This window comes from Canis lupus, chromosome 8 (assembly GCF_048164855.1).
Source record: "Canis lupus baileyi chromosome 8, mCanLup2.hap1, whole genome shotgun sequence".
In the NCBI taxonomy this organism is placed as follows: domain Eukaryota; kingdom Metazoa; phylum Chordata; class Mammalia; order Carnivora; family Canidae; genus Canis; species Canis lupus.
In genome coordinates, this window is record NC_132845.1 from 46,171,831 (window position 1) to 46,188,986 (window position 17,156).

At 57.0% G+C, this 17,156-nt stretch overlaps 2 protein-coding genes across 4 annotated transcripts; both read right to left on the minus strand.

Annotated features, from left to right (window-relative positions):
- Nucleotides 1–9,683: 9,683 nt before the first annotated feature.
- On the minus strand, nt 9,684–11,242 carry TNP2 (transition protein 2). Its single transcript, XM_072835801.1, has 2 exons — nt 10,787–11,242; nt 9,684–9,849 (listed from the first exon to the last, which is right to left on the minus strand). The coding sequence occupies exons 1-2, from the start codon at nt 11,163–11,165 to the stop codon at nt 9,839–9,841; spliced, it is 390 nt and encodes a 129-aa protein (XP_072691902.1). The 5' UTR covers nt 11,166–11,242; the 3' UTR covers nt 9,684–9,838.
- A 3,522-nt stretch (nt 11,243–14,764) lies between these two features.
- On the minus strand, nt 14,765–16,469 carry PRM3 (protamine 3). Of its 3 annotated transcripts, none has more exons than XM_072835803.1 (2): nt 16,448–16,469; nt 14,765–15,174 (listed from the first exon to the last, which is right to left on the minus strand). In XM_072835803.1, exons 1-2 carry the CDS (start codon nt 16,452–16,454, stop codon nt 14,852–14,854), a joined length of 330 nt encoding a protein of 109 aa, XP_072691904.1. In that variant the 5' UTR covers nt 16,455–16,469; the 3' UTR covers nt 14,765–14,851. The 3 variants fall into 3 exon arrangements, with proteins under 3 accessions (XP_072691904.1, XP_072691903.1, XP_072691905.1); XM_072835802.1 differs by lacking the exon at nt 16,448–16,469 and adding an exon at nt 15,331–15,397; XM_072835804.1 differs by lacking the exon at nt 16,448–16,469 and adding an exon at nt 15,266–15,299.
- Between the last annotated feature and the right edge of the window lie 687 nt (nt 16,470–17,156).

Genomic DNA, 17,156 nt, shown 5'->3' on the forward strand with positions numbered 1-17,156 from the left:
GCGCGCCTCGACGGCGCATGTGAGTTCCTCGGAAACCGGGCGCGGCCGCAAGGTCCCTGGCAGTCTTGGCTCGCTCTCCCTGCTGGGGGGCAGCCAGAGAAACTGAGGTCCCGGTCGGGGGCTGTGGGCTGCAGCGACTGGCAGAGGGGTGGCGCTGGGCTAGCGTGCCCCGCTCTCCTATTCTGGGGAGCGGAATGGCTGGGCACCTCCAAATGCACCTGGGAGCTCAGCAAAAAGATGGTTCGCTGATGTGATGATTCCAAAAACCTACTTTGAATTGTCCTGGCCTGCCCTCCTTCTCCTCCAGCCCCTACCTTATAGAGTCCCCTCCCGCTGCTGGGTCAAGTATCTGCCCCTCCCTGGCACGCCTGCCTGGGGCTTGGGACCACGGGGGCCTGATGGTGCCGGCTGTAATTTGTGCATTCGTGTGTGCGTGATCCAGTGAGCACGGATTCGGTGCCTGGTTGGTGCGTGTAGTTTGGGACGAAAGAAAGAACAAATGAGGGCCGGGAGCTAGTGAGTGGGTCGTCTATGTCTCCGAGTCCTGCAGGGTTGCACAGAACCCGGGCCTGGCTGGGGGCTTGGCGAGCAGCCTCACACTGGCACACACTGCCCTCTACAGGCTGCTCTCGGGCAGCAGCCCAGGCCTCTCTCTCGGAAGCCCTGATGGGTGCCAAGGTCCTCCTGCCTGCCTCCTTGGCGCTTTCCTTCCCAAGCCCCACACTGTCTGTGTTTCCTCTTGAACATAAGGGGGTGGCCCAGAGCCAGCCTTGCCTAGGACCCCATCGGCCCCCTGGATTCGTGTTGGCAGCCGCTGGCGTTGGTCCTTGATGGCGTTGTCTTGGGTCGTGAGTGTGTATGATGTGTGTGTGTGCACACTCGGGTGCACCGGTATGCAGGGAGGTGGGAGAGAAGATGGAGAGGCGTGCGTGCACCAGTGGTCAGGTGCTGTGGGCATTCCAGAGCACTTGCTGGTGCTGTGTCCCATGGTGGGTGACAGATGAAATATAAAGTAGTGGTCAAAAGCCAGACCTTGGACCCAGACTGGATTCCAATTCAGCCATGCAACTCTCTAGCCCTGTGGCTCGGACCTTGTAATGAGGCACTCTCCATTGCTTTCTCCATCTGTGCTACAGGAAAAACCATCGTACCCCCTTCCTAGCGGCAGGGATTAAAGTGAGTGATTATGGGTCAAGTGCTGACAACAGTCCCTGGTCGTAGTAAGCATTCAGCAGGTGTCTGCTGTGGCTGTGGTTCCTCTGAGGGTGCTTGTGAGTGTGGCAGTGTGTTGGAGCCCCTACCCACGTGGCTTCGTCCCTCGTGCCCATTTTAGAAGCCCCAACCGCAGGAGCACAGGCCAGAGAAGGCTTGGGCAGAGTAGAAGGAAGAGAGTTTTGTAGGGGTGAACCAGGTCCCTGGATGCGGACAGAGGGGAAGGGTAGCGCCTTCCTCTCCCTGGAGCTGGGGGGGTGTGGGGGGTCCAGGCCCAGCGAAGGCCAGCAGGCCCGGCTGGCTCCTGCATGACTTATCTTTCTGCCAACATGTCTCCTTGGCAGGCCTCTGGGCAGAGGGAAACCTATAAATAGCTGATGGTCCATATGCCCCCCTAGCCTCCTATTTGACAGCCTCCATGGCTACGTGGGAGAGTCACTCTTTTTCTTGGGGACTGGGGTCCCCTTTTCCCAGTATCCTGGCTTGCTGCCACTCTCAGCAATGCCTGTGGAGCCCCCTCCTTCATTCATTTACTGATAACTGTGACAGGTCGGCCGTTAACTGCTTTACAGTCCTTAGACCATTGGGGTGGCCCCAGTCTGTCCATTTTACAGATAGAGAAGCTGAGGCTCAGAAGGGGAGTCCCTTGCCTGGGGGCACGCAGCTCAGAAGGGCAGAGCTGAGATTCGCATCTAGGGTATCAGACCTCTAAAGCCTTCATTCCTTGTCGACTGTGCTGTAAACTCCCCCTCCACCCCCAATTCCAGGTGCCCTCAAATCCTGGTCTGTCCAATAAGAAAACAGGAGATGCCAAAGAAATCCACCCCCAATTCCAGGTGCCCTCAAATCCTGGTCTGTCCAATAAGAAAACAGGAGATGCCAAAGAAAGCAGAGATTCCTGTGTATCTGGAACCCACCTAGGGAGGAGGAGCAGGGACAGCTGTGCTCTGGCGGCTTCCCTCCCATTTTTGAGCTCGAGGGCCCCGGGTCTTGGCATCCAAGCCTCCGCCTCACCCGCTGTGGCTCCAAGTCTGTCTCAGAGTGTCGGTGACCTTGCCTGCACAGTGGGCCGGGTCCCCTCCTCCCCACTGACCAGATCCTGGTTGTGAAAGCCGTGGTGACTCAGGCACAAGTCGCCGAGCCCACGTGGGTTCTCCTCACCACCAACAGTGACAGTTACTCTAGCCCTGGTTTCGTTTTCTGAAGTCCTAGGTTCAAAATGAAACCACATCCAGATGCCAAAAGGGAAAAAAGAAATATGCTGATTGATGAACATCTGCCTCTCCCAGAAGGCCGGCCCTGGGCTCGCAGGAAGCCAGGTAGCACGGGAGCCCCGAGGAGCTCCGACTGCACGGCCAGGGCAGGCTGCGTTCACTCTCCCCATGCCTGCTGCTTCCCTGCTGTGTGACCTTCGGTAAGCAGCTTGCCCTCTCTGGGCCTCGTTTGCCCCATCTGCAAAACGGTCCCTGGACGCTTTATGCCTCACAGAGCAGCAGTTGCGTGCAAAGCCTGAAGCCGAGTGCCAGGCACAGAGCAAGCGCTCAGCACGGGGTGACTTGTGGTCACAGGGCGGGTGGGACAGCCCTCTGTCCACAGCTCGCTGGGCCACAGCCTGACATGCGGGGTGGCCCTCCTCCCCGCTGGGCAGGCCCCAGGCTGCCTGGACATGAGGGGTCCAGCCAGCAGCTGGGGAGGGTGGCGGAGAATCAAAATCCTGGCCCACAGGGCTCAGTTTTTCAGTTTCTCTTTCCCACTTTGGCAAAGTTCTGCTGGGAAAAGCCACTCCTGGCCGGGACATGCAATCCCGAAGTTGTCCTCGGCCCCGGGCTCCTCCATCCTGCCTGCCTCCAATGCGTGGACCCCCCCCCCACTGAGCCTCCCACGCAAACCTGTGCCTCAGGGGAGCCCCGCACAGGGGGGCTTGCAGCATGGACTCCGCGGTCAGCTGGCCTGGGTTTAAATCCGTCACTTAATCGGCACGCGGCCCCGGGCAAGCTTCTTAGCTTCTCTGCGCCTCAGTCTTCTCCTCGCAAGATGGGGGCAATAAGGCACCCGTTTCCCTCCTTCAGGATCGATTCGGGGGGTATTGGTTGAGTGCCTGCTGCCTGCTGGAGCTCTTCAAGCAGAGAGAAGGCAGGGAATGCGTTTCAGATTGTGGAGAAATGGAGCAAGGGAGCGACGGGCTTTGTGGGCTTGGGGCAGGAGTGAGATCGGGCGGTCAGAGAAAGCCTTATGGACGGTGCTAGAATTGAGGGCTTTCTAAAAGTGGGCCGGAGGGGGCTCCAGGCAGAGAGCAGCTCGTGCAAAGGTCCTGTGGTAGGAATGCTTGAGGACCAGAGGCAGGCATGGTGCAGAGAACAAGGCAGTGAGTGCAGGGCTGAGGCATAGGGGTTGGTGGGGGTGCAGTCCATCAGGCAGGGCCTTGCTGGGAGGTGGGAAGGGCAGGACACAGCCCCAAAGCCCCAGGCAACACGACACAGCCCCAAAGCCCCAGGCAACACTATAGGATTGGGCTTGGAAAGAGCCCTCTGGCTGCTGATGTTCCAGACAGCTGAGTCTTTCGCCGCAATGACTCACAGTAGAGGCCTTGCGACACACTCACGACTATCCCTGACCCGCCAGGGTGTCACCACACCATCCCCTGAAATGAGTGCAAAGCCAGTAGGGACACTGTAGTAGGAGAGAGCACTGCTTGAGGAGTCCAAGGCCCAAGTCCTGGAGTCAGTCCTCACTTCCCAGGAGACCTTGGAATCACGGTTTACTGAGCCCCTGCCCTGGGCCAGGTGGCGACTTTTTGGTATATTGTCTTATTTACCCTCCCGCGTGGCTCCGTGAGGTGGGAATTATGTGTCGCCACTTAGCCGATGAGAAGAGCACTACTCACGTAGCTGGAGGACTTGGGAAAGGTATTTGGGGGAGGCCGAGTCCTCCTGGAGATGCTGCCTCGCTGCGTGGGGTAGAGCCTGGTCCCAGCCCATCCTGAAGGCAGGAATGATTGTGTGCTGCTGGGGACACTTGAGTCCACGGAGAACGTTCTCCTTTAGGGCAGAGGAGGCCAAAAGGCCAGGAATGGTGACATGCGTCAGTGACTGGACTCTAAAGTGACGATGGGATGGCTCCTCCTGGCCCTGGGGAGACTCGATGAGAACCTTCCAGCAGTCCCCTTATCCTCCCCGTGTGACAGGTAAAGAGACATGGGTCAGAGAATATGTGAAGTGGGTATTAACCAGCTTTCTGGAAGTAATGGAGGGGCAGGAAAGAGGATTTCTGAGAGCACTGGTTGTGAAGTCCAGACATACCTGGTTCCAGGCCCTGCTCCCCTCCACCCCCCACCCCCCACAACTCAATCGTTGAGCACGTGCCCTGGAGAAGCAGGCTCCGTATAGGGAGCCTGACGTGGGACTCGATCCTGGGACCCCAGGATCACACCCTGAGCCGAAGGCAACCACTGAGCCACCCAGGTGTCCCACCCGGTGCCTTTTCATCAGTAAATCCCTCATGACCTCACTTGGAGCCTATTTATTCTATTTTCATACACTAATAAGCCAATCCAGTTCCCATCCTTTTTAGGGTTTCCCATAAATGGCAAATTAAGTGTAGGCCGCTGAGAGCAAGAAGTGAGGGCAGCTACCTTTGGCAGTTGACAGAGGGCGTAAAAGCTATGAACCTGGACCCAGACCCTGACCTAGAGCAGGGCCACCGAGAGTCAGGGCCAGGATGGGGCCCAGAGGAGCGCTCAGCTCGGGGGCCGCTCGCTGGGGGAAAGCGGTTGCAAATGGCAGGCACCGGGAGGGGAGCTATTGGTTTCAGGGGAGGCATCTCGTTTCAGGGCGCACAGAACCAGCAGGAAGCTGGACAGGGGCCCGTGCCCTGGGAAGCCCAGTGTCTGCTGGCACAGAAGCCCCCCTCACCCACCCCTGGCCAGGCCGGCAGGACCCCGAGCACGCTCTGGGAGGAGATGCTCCTCGACCTGCATTTGAAGGGACAAGTGGTTCTGGGCCAAGGGACAAGACGGGAGCATGCTCCTGGCCGTGCAGAGCCCAGGCAAAGGCCTGGAGGCACACATTCGAGGCTGTGAGGGTGGCAGGCACGCGGCTAAGGGGAGCAGGAAGGGCTGGAGGCGCTGGCCGTGGCCTTTCCCTGCCCCGCGGTGAGGAGGCCCTCTGGGGAGCACCCTCTAGGCCGCCTGGCCTGCCCAGCGAGCCCAGAAAGGGGGCTGCGGCCACCAGCCCGAGAGCAGGTAACAGGGGGGGCTGCAGCCACGGAGTTTATAAACAGCACTCCCCTCTCCGCCGCTCTTCAGAGGCAACAGAGCTTTGCTGAGCACCTATTGAATACTTCACGGATGCGCTTTCATTTTTTTTTTTTTCCTCCTTAATTTACCTTTTCATTTTCTCGTATAAAATAATTAAAGTACTTTCCCCTCCTGGGACGTAACCACAGGCACCAGCCTGGCCTCTGTGCTCGCAGCTCTTTTTCTGTGCACTTATATAGCTGCGTTCCCCACCCCAAGCCCGGCCCCGTGAAAACGCGGTGTTGCTCCGTGCAGACTGTTTGCCTCTACCTCCTTCTCCATCTTGTCCTTTTCACTGCTGGTGATCTGGGGGGAGAGAGAGAGACAGAGAGAGAGAGAGAGAGAGAGAGAGAGATCAACTCCTATTCTTTAAAAACAAAACAAAGCTGGGTAGTATTTCCCGCTGACCCCAGTGCGTTCATAGGTAGTATCCCCTGTGGATGGACACGTGGGTTGTTTCCAACTTTTGGCCCTTGGTACCCGTGTGTGAGAAACACTTTGTACACTTTTTTTTTTTTTTTAAGAGAAAGAGAGCTCACGCACGAGCGCGTGCATGGGCATGGGGGGTGGTGCAGGGAGGCAGAGGGAGAGGGAGAGAGAGCATCCCAAGCAGGTTCCATACTCTGCGTGGAACCTGACGTGGGGCTCGATCCTCCAACCCCGAGATCATGACCCTGGGCTGAAATCAAGAGTCAGACAGTTAAGCCCCCCAGGTGCCCCAACACTCTGCACACTTTAAAGGTTAACAGGGGCCGCCTGGTTGCCTGCCAGCGTGCCTGTGCACGGATCCCCCCCTCAGCAGCCGCAGGGACAGTACCTGCTCCCCGGCACCCTCGCCGGCACTTGTTACAATTCACCCTTTTCCATTTATGCCCGTGCAGTGGGGGCAAAGGTGGCACCTCCGTGTCGCGTGAAGGCCTGCTCACTGATCGAGTCGACAGATGTTCCCCGAGGTCCTCATACGGACCAGGCTCCGTGCTGAGCCCTGGGGATGCAGCCGTCGCGATCAGGGGGCCCCTCGGACCGCTCCTCGGAGCTCGGAGAGGTTAAGAGCCAGGCCTGGGGTCATCCAGCAAGGGAGCTGGGAACAGAATCTGGGTCCGTAGGGCTCCGGAGCATGGGCTTTTTTTCCCTCCGGGGTCCCACCTCAAGTGGGCATCTCAGCCCAGGACCTGCAGCCTCTCCAGATCTGCTTCCACCCCCCACTGGCCCCCCCCCAGGACTGCCGGGGTCCCCTCAGTGGTCACTGAGGCCTGTAGGAATGGCATTCCCCTGGGGGCAGTGGGGCGGGGGGGTCCCACCGCAGGTGCGGCTGCATCCCACTGTTTCCCAGGCCACCCTTCCCCCACCGACATCCCACCCAGATGACATCTCCCCGCGTCTGCATGGCCTCTTGGTGGCTGAATTTAGCATCTGTTTCTGTTTCCTGAATTTGGGTTTCCAGCAGACTTGCCCCCAAACTATTGCCTCCCCACCCGAAACCAAGCAAGTGAAAGAATGAATCTGTGGTTTGATGTTTTTCCTCTTGTCATCGGGTGACTGACTGCGGGAGGGGGTTGTGTGCCTGTGAGCCGCCGGCTGGCGTGTGTTGCAGTGTGGGAGGGGAGGCGTGTGTGTGTGTGTGTTTAGGAGTCCACATGTAAACCTAGCTCTCTGGCTCTGAGCTCTCTTGGCTTGAATGATGACTTGTCTAGGGGACTGGTTACCTGCGCATACCTGTGCAAGTTTTTCCTGAGCGTTGGTTTCAGGGGCAAGTGGGGTTAAGGGTGGGTCCATGTGACGCAGCCTGTCTGCTTCCCGGTTCACTTCCTCTGTTACAGAGATCCTCTCTCCACAGTAGAAGATCTCCTGCCTTCAGCGATCATATTACCAAGGGACACTGCCCAGGAATAGGGAGGTCCTTTGGTGAGTAGGGCTCAAAGTCGCTGACCTTATGGTCTGACCCACTGTGTCTTTCTGCTCCCTTAAAATGTGCTCCCCAGAAGGGCTTCCTGGACTCTTGCGCTGAGGTGTCAGGGGACTATCACGGCATAATCTGGGCTTACATTTTATTTGTTTGTTTTATTTTCTTTTTTAAAAGTGGGGCTTGAACTCAAGACCCTGAGATCATGAGCCGGATGCTTAACCAATTGAGCCACCCAGGTGCCCCTTAGCCTTACGTTTTTACTAGGAAACCAGGTGGTTTTGGGCAAAGTGTGAATGTTTGACCTCAGACTTGCCCTCCAGACGACCTTCTCAAGCCATTTCACCCCTGAGGCTCAGCTTCTTCATCTGTAAAGTGGGAGCAGTGGTGCCGCCCACCTTCGGTGTGTGGATTCAGTGGAAACATTTATGTCAAAGCATCTGGCACCTCCTGGGTGCTCAGTGCATGGCGATTTCCCCAGCCCACATGGGAACCTTCCCCACATCCTCTCATAGGTGCGTGGTGCCCACCTGGAACCTCCCAGGGACCCAGGAAGTGCAGACTGCACCAGGCCCTCTGCCAGATGCTCGAGTGTGCATCATCTCAGGGACTCCCCCCACCCCCAGCCCCAGCGACACCTTGGGAGATGAGAGAGGAGCTCAGAAAGGGAAAAAAGCTGGGTGCTGAGGCCACACAACAGAGATGGGATGGGGACTCTCCACCTCCTGCTGCGGCCCGGGGTGTGCGCGTCCCAGCTCAGATCAGACTACCCGTGATTGACTATGGCAGGATATTAGTCTCAGGTTGATACATAGGTTCTGAAATGACCACCTTCCCCTGAGGCTCCCTGGGCGTCCGGTCCCCTTCCCTGCACTGTGGACACCCCCGTCGCTTCCACCCCTGTCCCTTTCCACCTGTCTCACCCCATTCCACTAACCCTAAATGCCAAATGAAACACAGAAGCAAGCATCCATGGACATACCAGGAATAGCAAGCATCCATGTGACCCCGGTAGGCATGAGGGGAGTTCTTGGGGGAAACGGGGCTAGTGTGAGTTCCCCCAGCTAGGAACTTGGGTCTGCCCCAAGAGGCTTGGTGATTTACAAGGGGAACCTACCCATTCCCACTGTCTGGTACTTCATGCCATAGGAATTGCAGAGTGCCTTCTCTGCGCAGAGCACCAGGCCTACCTATCCTACCCAGGCCTTCATGCCCACCACCTCTTTGAGCCCTCCCAGCCATCCACCAAGAGCACCCATTTTACAGATGACAAGGCTGTGGGGTTTTCTCCTGATTTCAGTGCACCAACCCCAGCTACCGTCCCTCTCTGCTGGCCCCAACGGCTCTTCCTCGTGTACCTTCTGTTCCTTATAGTCCAGTCTCCATAGCAGCTAACACCATCTTTAAAAGTGCACAGAACCCTGTCACTTGTCCAATTTTAAGACCCTTTTGTGACTTATCACACCAAATATATTGGTCAAGCTCCAATATATATATTGCACAGATTCCCCGTGCAAGTCCCTGTGTGGCCTGGCCTCCGCCCGGTACTGTCCTACCTCCCGTCCCACACCATCCAGTCTTTGGAACACCCCAAGCTCTTCCCTCTCCTTGGGGCCTTTGCACATGCTTTCTTTGGCCCAGAATATTCTCATAGGTCCATGGTTGCCCTGCATTATATGAACCTTGCTCCCTTAATACAACTGGATTGTGACTAGCAGATCATGGGTTGGTTTCTGTGTTCACTTGCTTGTGTCTCTCTTTCCCTTGTGTGCCTTGTATCCCCAGAGCCTAGCACAGCGCCAGAACACCCCTGGCTCCTTAGTAAAAGTTGGAACAGTGAGGATCAGAGAGGCTGATCACCAGCTCAGCATCACAGCAGAGAAACAAGAGCCAGGGTGGTTGGGACTTCAAAATGCACATCCCGAACCCCCCTCCCTGCTGGGGTACTGCATGTGGGTCGCAGAACAGTGTGGGGGCCTATGGGCATCCCATATATGTGTGTACACACATGTGTGCACCAAGATGGAAACAAAGGGCAAAGGAGGGCTCGGCCCAAGCAGGGGCCTGCCTGTCTGCTTCGAAGGCTTCTTGGGGTCTCCAGTCCACATCCATTTCTTCTGTGCTGGCATTGGCTCCTTACACCTGCACGAGGTCCCATCACAAGCCACACCCCTGCTCCTTTCACAGCCTCTTCCCTGCTTCCAGCTTCCACACCAGGCCCCCAAACACGTGACCTTGTTAGTGAAATCAAAATGCCCACTCAAGGAATAGTCATCCGGTGTACAAGCTTTAATCAATGTTGCATAGAAATCACTGTAGTAACATGTTCCTGCACAAAGGTGGACTTCCTTCTAGCCTTCCACGCGTGATGGCCCTTCTTACTTGGGTGAAACCAACACAGGAACAAGCCATGGGGTGCCTTCTCAGTTCTATTTCCGCCCTAAGGGATGGGAATGGGACAGGGACTTTTAGTAGCAAAATGCTTCATGCACTCGCTTCCTTCTTTGGGGTTTGAACCCATTTGTAACTAAATATGTGGTGTGGAGATAGAGCTTCTTAGACGGGCAGGATCTAAAGGGTCTTCTGCGAATCTATCCATTTGTCCCATTTATCACCCACCCATCCATGAATTCACCTAGTCCATCCATTTATCCATCATGACTTCATTAAACTAGGTCCAGGCTGCCCATTCATTCTGTCCAAACACCTGTGCATCCATCCATTGCATTCATCCATCGAGGTTAACCATCATCCACTAATCTGATCGTCCACCCACCTATCCAATCATCGTTTAACCAGTTCAGCCATCCTCTCATCGATCCTCCTACCTTCAGCTGTCCCAACTATGTCCAACCAATTCAGCACCCATTCACCAACCACATCCCTCCTACCACAGCCAACTAATCTGATCAACCATTGGTTCAAAGGACTGCTTTGTTACCCTACGAGCACATCAATCCAGTTTACTCACCATGCAACATCCATTCTGCTTTCCAGTCGTTCAATAGATCATTTCAACCCTCCCTCCCGCTTTCCTCTGCTGCCTCAACCAACCACCTAACCCATCTGTCACCCATCCTTCTACCAACCAATCTTCTAATGACTTACCCATCCAGCCTCTCATCCACCCATCCATGCTTCCATCTAAGCTAATCCGTAGTGTGTCCACCCTCCCAATCAACCTGCTCCAATTCATTTCAAGAACTGGTCCATCAGTGCATCATCTGTACGGCTCCCTGGTCACCCTGGCCTATGGCTCCTCTGTGCTTTGGCTCGCAGGCTCACGCAGCCTTTGTCTCACTACTGCAGGTGGGCTGCTCCCCCTCACCTGGGCAAGGGAGGACCTTGCGGCCCCTTCCCACCTGCTTGAAAGATACCTGAGTTCCGCCTCTTTGTTTTATACACCTGCTGGCTCCTCTTGACCACCTTCCTCTTGTTCACCTTTCCTTCGAAGTTCTTTCTGTTCTTGGGATAGCTGCAGGAATGGGTGGTGGGCCGAGGGGGACAGTGGTGGGAGTGCCTGGTGTGTTTTTGGTGCCTCGGTGGCAGGGTGGGGTGCGGGCTCTGGCTCTGATGGCCAGACGAGCTGTGGTGGCCAGTTGGGCTCTGGCTGGAGCTCCGGCTCTGGCTGCAGCTCTGGCTGCAGGTTTGGCAGTGGGAGCTGCAGGTGCACTGGCTGCAGGTGTGGCCTTGGGGCCGGGAGTTGCTGTGGGGCTGGGTGTGGGTGATGGGCAGGCTCTGTGTCTTGGTGTCCATGGGAGGCCACGCTTGGAGGGGCAGAGGCCTCCTCCTCCTCCTCCTCCTCTTGCAGCACACCCAGCTTTACAGAGGCCCTGGCGGCCTCTGGTTATATAGTTGGGGCTGATTGTGATGGCACAGGCCACTGGAGTGTAACAGATGTGGCCAGGCCAGGACAAAGCCCCTGCCCGTTACCCTCACCCCAGGGCAGGGCCATCTGCAGGGACACTTAGGGGGAGTCCCATCTGTTGGTTAAAAGTAGGGACCCGGGATGCCTGGGTGGCTCAGCGGTTAAGCGCCTGCCTTCAGCTCAGGGCGTGATCCTAGAGTCCTGGAGTCCCAGGATCGAGTCCCACATCGGGCTCCCTGCATGGGACCTGCTTCTCCCTCTGCCTGTGTCTCTGCTTCTCTCTCTGTCTCTCTTGAATAAATAGAGAAAATCTTTAATTAATTAATTAATTAATTAATTAATTAATTAATTAATTAAAAAAGTAGAGACCCTTGGGTCAGATGAGCTGGGCCTACGTCCCAGATCTGCTGCTTCCTCTCCCCTCTGGTCACTCATCGGGGCATTCGCCTCTCTGCGTCCCAGTTCCCTGGCTTGTAGAACAAAGACAATAAGAATTCCCCCTCCACCCCCCCTGGGCATTGGACAATTTAAATGAGAGAATCTCCATCCAGCGGTTGGCTCGGGGCCAGCTCCCAGAAAGAGCTCAATACCCTTTGTCTAAGCACCCCCAGTGCGTCTCTTCATTCCCCCCACGCTGCGTGGTAGCCAGGAACACCTCTCTGACCCCAGTGCAGAGGACCAGCTAGGTGGGTGGTGGGCTGGTCAGGTGCATGACTGGTGCATGAGCCAGACGGTGGGTGGGCAGGCGTTGGATGGTTGGATAAGTAAGAGGCCCGACTGCTGGGTGGGCCTGGGGTCTTCCTGGTGAGCTCAGCTCCTCTGCAAGATTTAAAGCTGGGGTGCTTAGAGCTCGGTTCCAACCCCAGTTTGCCCTCATATCCAGTCTTGGGTGGAGTATTTTGGTTTTCAAGGCTTGGTTTCCTTATCCACCAAAGGGACGTCGTTCCTTCCTTCGTGGGTATCCTTCTGAGCCCCAGATGCCTGGCAAGCCCCAGGAGCCCCCGAGAGCCTGCCTTTCTCTTGATTCCCGCCTGCTCCCCTCCCTGCGGGTGGAGCCCCCCTGTCCTGGTCACACACCCTGGCCCTGCTCAGCTGTCCCAGCTCCTGCGTCTGCACGTGGCCCCGTTGGAGCGCCCCCGTCCAGCGCTCAGTGTGCAGCCGCCACAGCTCCCCCCACACTTGGCCGAAGCCCCTGGGCCTAGCTCCTGGCCTCTCGCACCTGTGTCTCCCACCGGCCCCACCATGGACCTCCCTCCCCTCCCCCAGCCAACCTCTGCTTCTCTCCGTTGCTCATGCGCTGCTCTGCCTCTGGTTTTGAGGCTGCTTTTGTTGTAGGTGGGTGCTAAGCACATCCCACCAGGCAGGGCAGACACGGCTCTCGTTTCCCAAGCACTTCTGTGTGGCTGGCCTCCGGGCCCAACCCCGTCTAGGCAGCTCTGCCCTGGAGCCTCCCAGTGACCCCGTGTGGTGGGCTGGACGGTGGCCCCCAAAAGCTACGTCCGTGTCCCAACCCCTGGCACCCATCACAGTGAGCATATCTGGAAAGAGGATCTTTAAGTAGATGAAGGATCTTGAGAGCATCCAGGTGGGCCCCCACGCCCACAGACAGGTGTCCTTGTGAGACACAAGATGAGGGGACAAAGGCCATGTGGGGGCAGAGGCAGAGATTAGAGTGACGGGGCCATCAGCCGAGGAGGGCCTGGGGCCACCGTGAACTGGTCAAGGCAGGCAGGATTCTCCCCCAGGACCTCCCGAGGGAGCGTGGCCCTGCTGGTGCCTTCATCTCACACTTCTTTGCCTGTAGACTGTGATAGAATAAACCTCTGTTGCCTTACGCCAGCAAATCTGTGATAATTTGTTCTAGCAGCCCTGAGAAACTAATGCACCCTGGGAAGTAGGTGTGATTAGTAGATGTTCCAAAGGGGAAGCAGGCCCAGAGAGGTGGAGGGACCAGCCCAGAGTCCCACAGCTCGTCGGTGGCAGAGCCAGGATTCAAATCCAGGTCTGGCCCCTTCCGTTCTTGCCTTCTGGTCCCTAAAGGGTCCGTGGGGATCACAGAGGGCACAGGTGGCTCTGTCCTAATGGCTCTGCCTTGTGTGGGCTCCGTGGGGCTGGTGGGGGGCGGTGGTCAGTGCTGGGCCACTCTGTGAAGACTGGGTCTCTGGGCCATCTCGCCCACCCTCTCCTACTCTCCCCCACCCCTCCCATCTTCTCACCTTCTCCCCCCTACCCCGCACCCTCCCACTGACCCTCCACGGCTGACCCCCCACACCCCCACCCTCGAGTGCATAGTGGGACAGAGACTGTGCCTTATTCATCTCAGGGCCCATCGTGCCTGGCGCACAGCAGGGGCTCGACAGAGGTTTGCCAGGAAGACGATGGGGCAGGTGGACAGAAGGACCCCACTGGCCCACCGGGTTACAGTGGGGCCTCTTCCTTCCGACGTCACTCGCCCTCTGCAGGCGTCAGCAGCAGCCTCCCCTTCGAGGAACTCGGGGCTACTCCCTACCCTCACATCTGCTCCCAGAGAACCTGAGACTCCCCTGGAAATACTGTAACCCCCAGCAGCCCTGATCAAGACCCTTCTCGGGCCCGGATGGCTGGTCCTTGGGGGACTGAGGGAAGTGGGGGTGAACACATTTGTCCTTCCTTTTGGGAAGAGAAGGGTTAAGGGAGCCAGGGCAGGATGGGTGAGAGACACGTTCTGAAGCTTCCTGAAGGCCGGAGTAAGCAGACACCAGCCAGCGGCCTGGGTTCTGCATCTGGACCTGGCAGCTTCTCTGGGCTCCCTCTGCCTGTTGCTGTGATGAGGGCAGTGGCAGCTGGACCCCTTCATAAACTAGAAGTCAGCCTCTGGGGGCAGGGGGCAGGGGGCAGGGCACAGATGGTCACCTTGGGTGTGAAGATAGTAGCAGAGGACTCCAGACCCTTCCGTAAGCTCTGCCCCTCAAACCAGGGCCAGTGTGGCAGGTGCAGCCACCGTGACCCCAGCAACACTTCCTGTCTTACACACTCACTGCCTGCCAGGCCTGATCCCACCCACCCCTGCGGGTACTTCTCCCAAACGATTAGCCTGTGGTCACAGTTAATCTCACCCTTCAACAGGGAAGGGCCAGGCTGAGGCTCAGAGACAGACTGGGACTTGCTCAAGGTCACACAACTAGCAGAAAGAGATTTGAGCCCAGGTCTGTGCTTGCTGGCCCTTTGGGTGCTTTCCGCCTGCACCTGCCCAGACCCAGAGAGGAATCTCCTGCTTCCCCTGCCCCCCCCACAGGCAGGACGGGCTGACCACATTCCCCCCCCACCAACAAAAGCTGGAGAGGGTGGCTGAGAAGTCATGGGGTGGGCCCTGTGAGAACTTCTGGCTGGACAGCAGGATCAGGGGTGGCGGACTGCTGCTCTCCAACCCTCCCGAAACACACACACACACACACACACACACACACACACACACACACGCCCATATAACACCACAGGAGGCGAGAAGTCCTTGGAGACTTTTTATTGACTCTTTTCTGAAAGTTCTTCTCGCTGGAACAGTGGCAGGAATGTCTTCCTGGGCCACCGTCGTGGGTCAGGAGTGCGTCTGCTTGGGCTCGGGGCTCTGCTGGGCCACGGGGTCTTCCTCGGCGCCCTCCTCCTCCTGCCTCTCGGCCTCCATCAGCAGCAGCTTGCCCTGCACCGGGAGCTCCTCCTCTTCCTCCTCCTCCTCCTCCTCCTCCTCTCCCTCCTCCTCTTCCTCGCCTTCTGACGACAAGGAGAAGTTATCCTGACTCACGCAGGCCATGAGCTTCTTCATGGAGGATTCGTGGCCCCGGCTGTGGCCTGTGCCGAGCTTGGCACAATGGGAACCCATCGCCAGCTCTGGCTGCCTCTCCAGACTGGGAGGGAAGGCCACTGTGGGGGGAGTGGTGGGCCGTGAGGACAGTAGGCAGGGCGCTGACATCACAAAGGGGCCCCTGGAGCCCCCACCCCCACCCTTGGATACCTGAGCCCCAGGCCAACATCTGACTCAAACCTGGGCTGCCAGCAGCCCCCCTGAGCTCCCACCACCTGCAGGCTGGGGCCCAGTCAGAATTCCAGGCCAGCTGCCTCGCCTAGCCATGTTGCCTCCTCCACCAGGCCTCGTTTGTGCTGGCAAAAGTCCCCCCCCCCCCCCCCTTTAGCTGAGATGGCAGTTGGGGATAGGATTTCCAGAAGCAGGAGAGCACATAGACTCCTCCCCACATTCCAGAAATACCCAGCCCAAGAGAGCTGTTGACAGTATGTGAAGATGGGTCAGAAGAGTGGCTACTTTTGGGGAGTGGGTAGTTGGCATGAGGGAAGGGAGAGCCGGGACACATCTGATTTCTTGGCCTGGGGCCCAGGAAGAGGGTGAGTCAGGGGAGGCTACACAGGTGCACTTAAAACTTGCACCCTATGTATATTGAGCATAGCTTAATATGTATATTAAGCTATATAATATGTATAAGTACATATGTACTAAGCTAATATATATTACATATATATATTACATATTATATATTACATATATGTAATATGTATATTAAGCTATGCTCTTAGAAAAAAAAAAAAACCCTACTAACTCTTTGGGTCACAGGTCTCTCTTTTTTTTTTTTTTTTTTTAAGATTTTTTATGTATTTATTGAGAGACAGAGGCAGAGTCACAGAGGAAGAAGCTCCCTGCGGGGAGCCCCATGTGGGACTTGATCCCAGGGAGGGGTCACAGGTCTCTCTACGCCTGCCCGTACCACACAATCAGTCCTTTCTGAGCACTTGGGATGGAAAATGGATTCCTGCCAATTTTCTGCCCCAAATCTTTAGCTGAATAAGGACCCTCCTCCAGGGCTCTTGAGGTGGGGAGACTAGCCTGGATTGTCTGGGTGGGCCCTAACTGCACTCAGTAGTGTCCTTAGAAGAGAGGCCGGGGAATTTCACTCAGGAGGAGCTTCAGAGGCAGAAATAGGTTCTGCCCTAGAGCCTCCAGAGGGAGCAGGCCCTACCAACAGGGCCCTAGAGGCTTGTGGTAATGTAGGGCCTCAAACGCTTGGTCTACAAGGCCCTGCATTACCCTGGCTGGACTTTGATTCCCTCCATCCTGGCCTTGTTCTTGCTGGAGCACACCAGACCTGCCATCCATCTCTGTACAACTCACACTATCCCCAGTTACCCAGCATCCATCCATTAGGCAGAGTAGCGAGGGGCAGCATGAACCCTGGCTCTGGGTGACGAGGACACCCATAGGGTTACAGGGTGACATGCCAGCATGGTATGGGATTTATTCGTAGATAGTCTCTGTGCCATTTTGCGCAAAGGGGACCCCGACAGCAAGTGTATTTATCTCAAAGGGGGACCCCGACAGCAAGTGTATTATCTCAAAGGAGACCCCAACAGCAAGTGTATTATCTCAAGCTTTATTTGGCAGATGACTCGGGCTCATTTTAGTCACAATTTTGTGGGCTCCTTGCAAACTCAGGGCTTGGGCATCCCAGGTCGGGGGATCGCCGTTGTCTCGCGAGGTGGTTCTCCGGCGGGTGACTTTTCCTTACTTTCCAGCCGGGGGTGCCAATGGGCCCGGGAAGGTTTAGTGGCACCTCCTGTATCTCCTCCTCCTGACCCTTCTGGAGCCTGTTGGGAAAGAGTTCTGGTTGGGGGGCCGTGGGGATGGGGCTGGGGGCCGTGAGGGGCAGGGCTGGGGACCAGCCGGACCTCGGTGATGTCTCCTGTGCCTGCAGGCCCGTCTGCGGCGCCTCCGGCAGGAGCGTCGCCGCCTCCGGTGGACCCTGTACCGTCGCCTCCGGGAGCAGTGCCTGTGTCTGTAGTGATAGTCTTTGTTGGTCCTTCCTTCGGCCGTGGGGATGTCCTCGGGGTTCACAGCC

What these genes read in the sequence shown, in the direction of transcription:
- TNP2 (XM_072835801.1), bottom strand. Translation starts at nt 11,165, where the DNA reads ATGGACACCAAGACACAGAGCCTGCCCATCACCCACACCCAGCCCCAC.
- PRM3 (XM_072835802.1), bottom strand. Translation starts at nt 15,382, where the DNA reads ATGGCTAGGCGAGGCAGCTGGCCTGGAATTCTGACTGGGCCCCAGCCT. An exon ending in GACTGGGCCCCAGCCTGCAG is followed by an intron (nt 15,175 to 15,330) that starts GTGGTGGGAGCT and finishes CTCCCCCCACAG; the next exon opens with TGGCCTTCCCTCCCAGTCTG.